An 11861-nucleotide genomic window follows, 5' to 3' on the forward strand; every position below is an offset into this window, starting at 1 on the left:
TCCTTGGGAGTTCATGCTAAATTGCTGTCAGCCAAGCGCGCACCATAGTTAATTACCCCCTTACAGCTTTTAGTAGGCGGGACAGACGTGTAAGCCTGTTAAGCTGACACCAATCTAGTGAGACTCCCCAGGGGGGATAGATCGATCTAAATATCTATGGGAATGGGGTCTTAAATAAGTATGGTCATTACTGTTAAATATCTGACACCTTATTCCTTTTTTTACATCATTATTTGAGGTCACTCCTACAGAAACACTAGGGTAAAAACTGGACGTGCTTTATAGAACTTTGAGGAATTTTTTTTCTTTTTTGTAATATTTAACAAAATATTCTGGAGAAGACTAATAATTAATTTTGTTCAAATTGGGTGAGAAATTACAGTAATTGCCAATCAGGTCTTTGGAGAATGTTACATAGATACCGCTCTAATACCATTCCATTTAGGAATTAGAACCTGTACATTATGTATGGGCTAAAGATATCCTTGTATTTCTGTAATGTTAACTTTGGCTCTTGTAATATACGTTCTTTTAGTAAGTAGTTACAGTCAACCTGTCATGGCTAATTGTGAATTCGATCAATTTATACAGTTCTTTCTTGAATGAAAATGATAATAATAAAAAACTTTCCTGTTTTGTATGCTTGGATTTAGTTATATTTTTAAGCTTTGAAGGAGCAATCAAAATCTTGTGCCCTCCTCCTCCTCTGAATTTCAGTTTCCTAGAAACTGGCTAATATGTCAGCATACTTCTGTGGTTTATAGGAAGTGAGAAGGCAGAGATATGCTGATAGTAGATTGGGGGGGGGGGGGGGGGGGGTTGCAGAGGCCTTCTGAATCCAGGGGGTGCCTTTTCCTGGCATCGTCCTGCACTTTCTGGTAATTATCAACCTGTTTCAACAAGTCTTTAGCTCCAAGATCCTATTCAGATAGACCTATTGTACTAGTTGGGTTGGTCCAACTCTGGGAGGGGGGGGATTCATGCTAACTGCAATCAGTTTAATTGCCTGACATTCCTCGAGCAGCTAGAAGGTGAATAACCCAAATGCAATTACCCTGATCTACTGGAGGTGGTGTCATTCAGTTAAGTCAGTTGCACTTAGAAAGAGCCCCCACAGAGTTAGACCGACCCAACTAGTACAATGTGTCTATCTGAATGCTTCCCAATTGCAACATAAACAAGGTTTAGAAACTTTTTTCTTCCATCAGCACACCAACGAGAAACTTGAGCAAGGGTATTAACTTCATGATTTTTCACACATTGGATTCTTCCGTTTGGGATGGGGTGATGAAATTGTGTATCAGAGCTCTTAATGACATGCGCTTAGAAAGCACCAAATATTTGAACTCCAGTTAAATGGGGGGAAATATTACAAAAGCAATTTGGATATGCTGAATATTTATTTCTTCACAGAAACCAAATATATTTTGACTACAAAGTCTGTCAGTGACCACAGTTACATTATCACGAATAAAGTTACTTTTAAGCAATTTTATTTCACTGAAGTTAAATATATCAACTCCTGCGAGCCCTTGCTCAGCACTTTGTTATCTATTAAGTAGTGTTATGCAACACTATACTGATTAAATTTTTTTGTGACGTTAAAGAGTTGCTGTTTGAATAATAAATAGTATTCAACTTAGTAGGTGGACTGCAATTATAATAAATAAGATTCCAGTCATCCACAAATAGCCTCATTTCTTCCTTATGAACCATAGTGTTCAAGAATCTATTATCTCCCCTTTCAGTAACTTTTATTTTAAATGTTCAGCAATTTTCAAGTATCCCTTTTCTCTTTTTACCACTTAAATTCAATTAAATCTTGCCATTTGCTTCAAAAAATTTTACACTGACACAATAAAGTGTCATCATAGAATGTTGATATTGAGAAAAGTTGAAGACATAGATATATCCAAGTCCTAAAAGTGGACTGAAAACATGACAAAAAGATGGAAAAACACCTTTACAACCCAGAAAGAGTTCACTTTTTCATGTAGAGAAATCTCCTGTAGATAACTAAACGAGACTGAATATATGTTGTAGTATAAACCCCATAGGCATATGCAACATGCCATATAAACCAATTAAGTTCCCATGTTGACTTCCAAGTGTCTCAAAACACCCACTGCTGTAATACATTGCAAGCATAAAAATGGCCAGAATTCTATGGCTGTAACTTTATGCGGTTGCAATAAGTTATACCCCCTTTACACTGGACGGCGTCCTTTCTGCGTCCTCTCTGCGACCATGAAATTTGGCATCGCTGTGGTCTTAATAAGGAAGTACGAGCACTGATTTTGTATCAGAAGAACGCTCAATGATCGGCCAGTTGTCGGCAGGTAAAATATTATAATTTTTTAACTCTCAAATGGGGCCGTGCTGCTGGACGCAGAAAGGACGCCGTCCAGTATAAAGGGGCCCTTAGAGATGATTGATCAGTCAAAATCTGAGAAACATATTGGCAATCAAATATTGTATGCAGTCTGCTAGTATAATAATACAGTATTGATGAGTAATAAACCCAAGGAGTATTTATGAAAGATATGTATTCTTTTTTGTTGTTGTTAGCTTTCTAGAGTTATAATTGGATAATACACTAACATTAAGTGTTACAGTGACATTGGTTTCAAGATGGCAAAATCATCAAACTAGATCTTAGTTTCAATTTGTGTTTGAAAACCATTCCCACAGTTGTCAAAAAGAAGCCATCTTTGCTATCAGGAAACTCTGAATATCAGAGATTAACATTAGAAATAAATAACCACTACAATGCTCCAGTCTTATGTACTTCTTGCACAAGGTCAATACGATATAAACTTATAAATAAACTGTAAGTTAAATATCATAAAAACAAGCTGTACCTTTTTTTTTCCCAAAAAATCCTAAATGTTTCATCATCAATAATGAGCCAATGAAAGTCATAATTCCATAGCATTTTTATTGAGATCATTACTCTTTTTTAAAAGAGCATACGAGAACCCTAAAAATATACTGGCATCATTACAGTACAGCTGATGATTTTCCTGGTTTTGAAAGCAGCATCCCTGCTGAGCACTAACAATTCACTTGCTAGGGTTAAATGCATAATTTTAATTGTCTTCAAACATAGACAATCAAGCAGAACATACAAGCAATAGGGCTTAAAATATAGTCTGCAGTTTTAGCTTAATTTAGCGTAATTTTTAGTCAGTTAGTAAGATAACATTTTTGGGGGCCCAAAAATTCTCTTTACAAACAAACCATATGACAAAGAAGGCTTTAATTTTCAGCCATATTATGTGAATAAAGTTAAATATCCCTGCAGCGTTTAGAAAAAATGTAAAATATATTACAGAAAGTGTATCAACACATACCAAACATGATTTAGTTATGATTTGTGACCCAGGAGAGGAAAAACCAGAAAAATTACCAGCTGTAAAGAATTGTTTTAATTAAACATCGCATGTTAAATATTCATCCTCCAAGGCATAAGATTAAGCAATAAATCCCTTCAAGTCCTCTTCGCATTTTCTTTTGCAACTTTTTTCGCTAGATATTCCTTGTATGAGAATATATCTCCTTCCCACTTGGTGACAGTCTCTTTTTCACAAACCCAAATCTCTTCCGCAACCTAGAATACATACAACATGTATCAGTGTGACATTCAACTCCCACTGAATGAGATAAAGACAACACAGCAAATAACTGTTCCTCTGTTACTTGGCCTTCCCTTATCTTCAATTTCAACATCTTCACTACTTTAAAACTTAATTTTCAAAAGCCCATGGACACTACTGTAAAGAGTTCGTAAATGCTCTCCTATTACTTTTTTTTTTCGATACTCATTCCAAATTTTACTCATTTTATGAAATTGTGAATACCAGTGGAAGTGAAAATGATATTAAAAAGGTCATACCTGAGAAATAAGCCTGAAGTCGTGGCTGACTAGCACCATGCCTCCAGAGAAGTCATTAATAGCATCTGCGAGGGCGTCAATGGTCTCGATATCCAGGTGGTTGGTAGGTTCGTCCATGAGAAGCAGGTGAGGCGCCTGCCATGCCAACCATGCAAACACCACCCGCCTCTTCTGTCCATCTGAGAGGTTCCTCATGGGGCAGACCTGTGAGAGAAATGGTCGAAATAAGTCTCTGTAGAGAAATTGTAGGAGTCGGAATATTATTTGATTTAGTGGGTTTAAGAGTTGTGTACCGAGTAAGGAAAAAAAATTATAAACTTCTGTCATTTATCTATTTTTTATTTTTATTTTGGAAATACCCAAACTTTGGACAGCACACAATTGTTTATGTATTGCTCAAGGATGAGACAGCCATTTGGTGGGAAAGTCTGAAGATATGGTGTGGGGTCCATGGGGGGGGGGCCCTGCATGGATCTCAAAAATGAAATTTTTGGCTTCCAAAAAGTCACAAATCTGCTGTCAGTTGGAATAGTCTCATCAATGATTGGTAAACTTGCAACAGATTGATAGTGGAAACTGCAAAATGGTAATGAGCAAACCTATGACAGAGAGTAAGAGATAATCATCACCAAAAGCTGAACCATATGTCTTTCTCACTAACCTGTTGTTGTCCAGTTAACCCATATCGTCCAATGATCTTCCTCATCTCTTCTACATCTTTGATATCTGGATAACACTTCATCATCCACTTCAATGCAGACATGGTAAGGTCGAGTTGTTCGTGTAAATGCTGAAGCAAAAAGTCATTTTTGATTTAATCTAATACACAAAACAATTTTAAGGGGAGGGAGAAAAGTGACAAACTCAAACATAAAACTATTACAGTTACTACAATAATTTTTAGAATCTCATATTAAACCAAGTGTTCTGTTATGTAGTTTGTTACAAATAAAGCAAATTTGCTGGTAAACTCCTGAAGTCAGCAACATAAAATCGCTTCGAAGTTTCGATCATGGAGTCATGTTAATCAACCGGTGATAACCACCAGGACTGACCATGACCCTAAACCTCGGCCTTTTTTGTCATCATTCTTCAGTCACCATGTCCACATTACATACAATACAGCATGCTACATGCCCCATGTGCTACCAGTAAATTCTGCATGCACTTACCTGGTGATATCTTCCTATCTTAAGATGAGAATGCCTTCGTATAATACCATCTGTTGGGAAAAGCTAGGAGAAGAGAAATTTTTAAACAGTTAGAATAATATCATCACAGTGACTGCTCTTTTTTTTTTTTTTTTCAAAAAAATGCCTCTAAATCTCAAGGTCTGAAGTCAGATTTGGTTAAGATCGCTTCAGGTATAATCATCGTACTGACACTACAACCAGTCCAGTATGGCCAAAGGATGACCGTACTGACCAGGGAGTGACCACAGTACTGGACCTCGGCCGCAAATTGTCATCATTCTTCAGACTATGCCACACAGATCTTATTTTATCTTTTTGATGAAATTAAACAAACAGCCATGATCTTTTTGACAGAAAGTTATCAAGCCAAACTTATTATTACAAAAACAAAAAAAAGAGAGAGAGAGAGAGAGAATATTCGTCTATTTTCCATTCAAATGTAAGCATTTTTTTTTTCATTTTCTATTGAATCATGTGCCATCAACAACTGTTGTATCATCACTGAGAATTAACCATCAGAAGAATCAACAGTGACCAGCCTTTATTTAAGATGGGTATGCAATGTCACTATAGTCACTGACAGTAATAATTTACATTGCATTGCATTTTAAGAAGAGATTTAAAAATTAAAAACTTCTGTGTAAACTATATCTACTAGTCTCACCTCTCCTGCTATAAGCTTGAGTAGTGTGGATTTCCCTGCTCCGTTTGGCCCCACTAGAGCCAGCCTAGTGTCCAAGTCTACGCCAAAGTCTAGGTTTTTGTAGATCCAAGGCTGAATAAGGGAAATAAATCAATAAATTAATATAGCACATCATGTATTTAGATAATAAATTCATTACACTTGATCATGGCACTTCTAAGACTGGCTGCACTCTTGGTCAATGATTAATTCCAGTTTTGAACTTTAGTAAAATAGTAAAAATGTCAGCATGCACTCTACACATCATTGCATAGTACAGATTGTGTAATACAGCAATGAAAATGGACCTTTTGAAAAAATCACAAAATGCACACGCTGCAGATATGAGTAGATTGTCATCGCTAATGACAAAAGATGTGTTGTGTATAAATACCTTGTCATCCTTGTATCTAAAGTTAACATGTTGTACCATGATCACAGGAGGAGGTATGTTACCACATTCTGGGAAATAAAAACTCAGCGTCTGGAAAACAAAGTGATTCATATTACAAAAGACGAAGGGAAACGGCTTAATTAAAATTTCACCTCAAGATTGCCCAAAGAAATTACTTTTCCTTGACTGATCCAAGGAAAAATATTTTTCAAGTTTTTACTATCTGTCTGTCTGTACATGAGTGTACATGTGTCAATTAAGAAATGTATATCAGCCAAGCATGTGTGTATGTGTGTGTTCACCCACGTTTTCATACCTTCGTTGACCATTTACTAACACACACACACACACGTTACACTATTTCCTTACCTTGTCCCTGGTAACTTTCTCTGTCAGGCCACCATCAACCATCTTCTTGAGAGTTTTCTCCTTGCTCTGAGCTTGCCTGGCCAGCTTGGCACTGCCGTGACCAAACCTGGCTATGTAGTTCTGGGGGGTAAATCATAGCTCAGTTAATATCATTGAATGGCACAAAGGACATATACTGTATGTAGATCAAGGACAGGAAGTCCCCACAGCAACTGTTTCTTTCTTATCATACTAGAACATTCAAACAGACAAATCTACTCTAAGTGTGTTGACAATCTTGACCTTTTCATAAGACAGGCTAGTAAAACTTAGTCTGAAATACATGGGTGTAGGTTGTAAAAATTGATAATTCTGAAAACTCATCTTACAATTTCTAACCCCATTTAGACCATATGAAAAAAACAATCAAAATGAAGAATGAAAATCCTAAAACCTTGAACCAATGGAAATACTTATACCTGCCGTCTAAACAGAACTGAGAAACATTTAAATCAGCAAAATAATGCTCAAGTCTTATCCATTAAATTTTCATTCAATGTTTACTGTGTACAAATCTGAACATGATCTAGTCTCTTCACAAGCACGCACGCAAACACACACACACGCAGCAAAGAATGAGCTGCCCCTACCTTCATATGAGCAATCTGATCCTGCTCCCAACGATACTGCTTCATCTGGTTCTCCTCCAACTCGTACCTGGTCTGCATGAAGGAATCGTAGTTACCCTGGAAACAAAACAAGAGCAACACATAGTAACTCTAGATTTTTTGGGAAATACCAACACCTGGAGCTGACTTGAAGTCTTATTCTGCAAATTGGTTTTATTCCATTGCATAAGACTCTCGACTTAATTCCATAGGCAGTTTTATTGCTGAGCTGCACTTCACAGTACACATAACATACATCTATGTGTGCACTTATGAATTTGCTACAGGTAATAGCCATCATCTATATGGCTATCTATAATACTGATTTTTTTTTTTTCACTGTTTCTGCCTGTAGCAAATAATTTGCAATTTTTCTTAATTTCAGAATGAAAGTCTTAAATTGAGGATAGACAAAAACTGTGTGGATAAAAGAAAAACAAAATACAGAGTAAAAATCCTTCTTTGACAACTTACTCCGTAGTATTTTAGCTTCTTCTTCTGCATGTGGATGATATTGGTGCACACATTGTTCAGGAAATCTTGTGAGTGTGAGATCATCACCAGCATCCGAGAATAACTGAAAGACAAGTTATTTTCATCCTATATTAATGTACCCTGGATGGGAGAGGAAGGGAGGGGGGAGCTTACCATTGATCTGGTTTGTCTGGTGATGTCAGGCAGACTATTTACAGTTTGGGTTTTGCACATTTCTGAGCAAGTAATAACAATTCATTTTCTTTTACACAACATTGCATAGAAAAAAAGTGGACCTTTAAAAATTATCAAGAAATACAAGCGCAGAAGGCCAACAGCCCTATATGCAACATGTAAACATCAGGATTTCCCAAAAGTTTGGGGAGACCTTCATTTAATTTTTTTATCGAAATTGAACACACAGTCATGATCTTTTTAACTGAATGAAGTTATCAAGCCAAACCAATTATTGAAAAAAAAATTCATCTATTTTCCATTCAAATGTAATTCTTTTTTTTCATTTTCTATCCAATCATGTTCTGTTCAAACAAATTTGAGAAACAAATTGTATCCCCTTTTATACAGTGTGCCATCAACAACTTTTGTATCATAACTGAGAATCAACCATCAGATGAATAAACAGTGACAAGTAAAACATAAAGGTGTATCACTTGTGTGCATGTTTAACGTAAAGGGTAAAATTCTGTAGAGTTGCATTTATATTCTGGAAATTTGACCTTTCAGGATACAAATCAATTATCTATCTGAGAACTTTTGATAATTTTAATTACTATAAGGCCACTGGAAATTGTTAACCCGGACTGGAAAACCCCTTTAAAAAGTCTTACTTTTTAAGCTCAGATTCCAGCCACACGCAAGCGTCCAAGTCTAAGTGGTTGGTGGGCTCGTCAAGAAGTAGCAAGGCTGGTTTGATGAACAAAGCCCTCGCCAGTGACAGACGCATTCTCCAGCCACCAGAGAAGTTCTTCACCTAAGTGAGAGAATGTTTATATGTTTATGTTTATAAATGTTGATATTAGGAGTATTATCAGAACACAATTATCATTTATATACTTTAAACATCTTACCTCCACCAGTATTCCATTTTTTCCACAGCATCATTTTTAGTTACTCCCAAAAATGTTCTTTCTGACATAAAACCCCATTTGCCTTTTTTCAAACTTAGTAATCTTTTCCAGATATTACCAGCAAAATGTTCTTTAAAGGTATTTTAGAAAAAAAAAAATGAAGAGGTACCGCAGTATGTTGCATCCCCTGTGTGAAGCCCAAACCACGCAAAATATTTGCCGCTTTTGCCTCAGCCTTGTTAGCATCCAAGTCATCCAGACGGTCATAAACCTCCATTAGCCTTTCATGAATGAGGTCTGGAAAATAAACAATAAAAGGAACTTAGTCAAGAGAAAAAAGTTTTTAAAAAATCATATGTTCAATATCTGTTGTTGCCTATAAAGTTTGAAAAAAAAAATAATAATACACACATTTACGACAAAAAGGCATTTTTCACCATTATTATTTCAGTAAAATATTCAAGCCTAGTTTGTTAAAGTGCAGGAGATCAATTAGTGTGCATTAACAGAGTGGAAGCAAGAAAAACACACTCTTCCTGTTACTTATTTTGAAGTAAAAAGGTATGCTACTTATTTTGAAATAAAAAAGTAAAGTTTTTTTTCTTTTTTAATTTTGTATCTTTGATGAAACAGATCAGCAGGCTGTGTATAATATAATAAGTCAATCGTAAAAACCAGAATCACTTGAAAAAAAAAAACAAAACAATTACCATCATCCCCTCGATGGGACAAATCCTCAGCCTCTTTCTCAAGCCGTATCCTTTCCTCGTCAACCTCCATGACTACCTCCAAGGCAGTTTTATCGCTGGGTGGCATTTCTCGCCGTAAATGAAATATATCTATGTGGTCTGGTATAGGAACCTCTCTGTTGCCCAGGACTGATAATAATGTGGACTTTCCTGGAAAGATGAGGGAAATATATACATCAATGATGACATTTTACGGGCACTTAATATCTTTTCTGATGAGAGATGAGAGATAAAGACTCTGAATAAAAGTTAAACTGTAGTTAAATTTGCAAAACCTTCCATTTTAGAAATTGTATGAAACATGTTCAAGATACTGCTTGAAAGTAAACAGTATCAAATGTCCAAAATTATAATAATACTTTATAATAATTCACCCCATAAAATGGCTAACAGTTTGAACAACTTTCGAAACTATATTGTTATACTGTTATCTATGTACCAGTAAGACTTTATTGTCTGCCATCCTTCCTCATCCAAATATTTTCCAACCGAAAATCAAACTGAACTCACCACACCCATTTAGCCCAATCAGGCCATACCGTCGCCCACAGTTGAACTCTGCACTTGTATCAGTGAGTATTTCTGCTCCGTGAAATGTAATGGTCAGCTGATCTAGCTTAATGTCCCTGCTGTCAGGATGTGACGCTAACACACCCGTGCATGCTCGAAATTTGGCAGCAAGGTCAAGGCCATCGAACTCGGCAGCCAGATTGGCATCAACAACATCTGTTGAGGAGAGAATTACTGAGTTTATTTGTCGATAGGGTATATCATCAGATATACAAGTCCTTCAAATAAATAACAAAATATTTTTCAAAACAGCATCTCAGAGGTGATAATTCTGATAAAATGCCATTCTTAAACATAATTATCAAGTTATAATATAGTATGGTCAGACTAGACAGGTGAAAAAATAATTTCTAACAATCCTGAACAGTGGTACATATGATCTAAAAACAGGATATTACGCAACTATGAACAGACCATGAAACACAAGAAGAGATTAGGGACTGAAACCAAGAGACTTGAGATGATCTCACCTGTTCCATTCTGTTTAGCCTCTCCACTGGCTTCCCCTGCTCCATTCTGTTTTGGAATTCCATTTTCCTCAACAACATTTTCTTCAGCAACTCCATTTTCTGTCTTTGTAGGCTTTTTCTGTCCTCTCTGCTTTGCTGCCTCTTTCTTCTTTGCGTCACGCTTCTTTTTGGCATCAGAAGGCATGTTTAGTTCTTAATCTGAATCAAAAATTGAAAATCAGACAAAAAACAATTAATAATTTGAATAAAATATATCTGGCCTGTATGACAGTCAAACAGTTTCTTTAATTGATAGTATAGAATCTGACAGAGGTACCATATGACAATTCAAAGAAATGTTTAAATTGTACTGCTCAGTCTGATAATTTTTGGTCTATCACATAAATAAGCCTCAGTTCATCTCATGCAGCTGTTAACTATTCTTTAAGAATATAGCAAATATATCATGCCTATCCTTTTCAGTGAATCACTAGACCATATCATCTGTGAAATACAAAAGAGACAACTGGGTGAAATCCCAAATGCTGCTGGTCACTACGTCTACTTTACCTGATACCAAAAACAACAAGTCGAGAAAAGATGTTGTAACTCAGACCTCGTCTATACATCCGGTGATAACCATACAAAAAGAAAACCCACACCGAAAGAGCTCAACAATGCCATTTGCCAACCTCCCAACAATGAACTCTCAAAAACGCACCGGCGTTTCACTTTTTATAATTCTACCTGTCATTCAAATACCACACCTCAATATAATTGTTGTATGTTTAATGTCAACAATCAACAAGATGTAGTCTGATAACTCTTCTGTTATAAAAAAAATCGTGTCCGGCCGATAAAATACGTCTCCATACGTCATTCTGAATAGCCATTGAGGTGATTTTACAGGCGAAAACGACCCTAGTTGTCAAGGCTAATTTACCCATTTAGATTACAGTAAATACTAAATACAAAACTAAGTAAAGTTCTAAATATTATAAAGGATTCATAACAAATCTTAAATTATACATCCAGTATGATTTTGAGTAACAAAACGTACCTTCCTTCTCACCTTACTTATTCCGCCAAATGTCTTTACATGTGCTTTGACTATGGCGAATATTGGATGACCACATATGGAAATTTCCGTTGTGGGCGGAATCACCCGATTAGCATCTAGCTGCAGTAAATTTATACAAATGGTACATTGGTAGAAACTAGCACAGCAACTTGTCATTCTTTATCGTTTTGTTTTAAAAAAAAGACTCTAAATGTCTTTAAATAACATATTAGTAAACATCAAAGGTATATTTTATTGCTGAAAGAAAACGTTTTTAATATAATTCCCCCA

The 11861-nt window shown here is 36.0% G+C and overlaps 1 protein-coding gene across 3 annotated transcripts; it reads right to left on the minus strand.

Moving 5' to 3' along the window:
- Positions 1 to 1381: 1381 nt before the first annotated feature.
- Positions 1382 to 11710, minus strand: LOC106159269 (ATP-binding cassette sub-family F member 2). 3 transcript variants are annotated; one of them, XM_013535492.2, is made up of 15 exons: positions 11583 to 11710; positions 10532 to 10729; positions 10002 to 10217; positions 9453 to 9641; positions 8912 to 9039; positions 8503 to 8645; positions 7655 to 7757; positions 7163 to 7258; positions 6534 to 6653; positions 6165 to 6254; positions 5753 to 5863; positions 5068 to 5130; positions 4557 to 4685; positions 3896 to 4099; positions 1382 to 3610 (listed from the first exon to the last, which is right to left on the minus strand). In XM_013535492.2, the coding sequence occupies exons 2-15, from the start codon at positions 10713 to 10715 to the stop codon at positions 3491 to 3493; spliced, it is 1896 nt and encodes a 631-aa protein (XP_013390946.1). In that variant the 5' UTR covers positions 10716 to 10729; positions 11583 to 11710; the 3' UTR covers positions 1382 to 3490. The 3 variants fall into 3 exon arrangements, with proteins under 3 accessions (XP_013390946.1, XP_013390945.1, XP_013390947.1); XM_013535491.2 differs by having other exon boundaries at positions 11571 to 11702; XM_013535493.3 differs by lacking the exon at positions 11583 to 11710 and adding an exon at positions 11081 to 11234.
- Positions 11711 to 11861: the final 151 nt, after the last annotated feature.

Source organism: Lingula anatina, chromosome 5 (genome assembly GCF_051362555.1).
Source record: "Lingula anatina isolate TDL-2025a chromosome 5, LinAna3.0, whole genome shotgun sequence".
In the NCBI taxonomy this organism is placed as follows: domain Eukaryota; kingdom Metazoa; phylum Brachiopoda; class Lingulata; order Lingulida; family Lingulidae; genus Lingula; species Lingula anatina.

Coding starts and splice junctions, on each gene's coding strand:
- LOC106159269 (XM_013535492.2), bottom strand. CDS start 10,715: ATGCCTTCTGATGCCAAAAAGAAGCGTGACGCAAAGAAGAAAGAGGCA. Junction 9,040..9,452: donor GTCCCATCGAGGGGATGATG/GTAATTGTTTTG, acceptor TTTATTTTCCAG/ACCTCATTCATGAAAGGCTA. Junction 5,864..6,164: donor TTAGATACAAGGATGACAAG/GTATTTATACAC, acceptor TCCCTTATTCAG/CCTTGGATCTACAAAAACCT.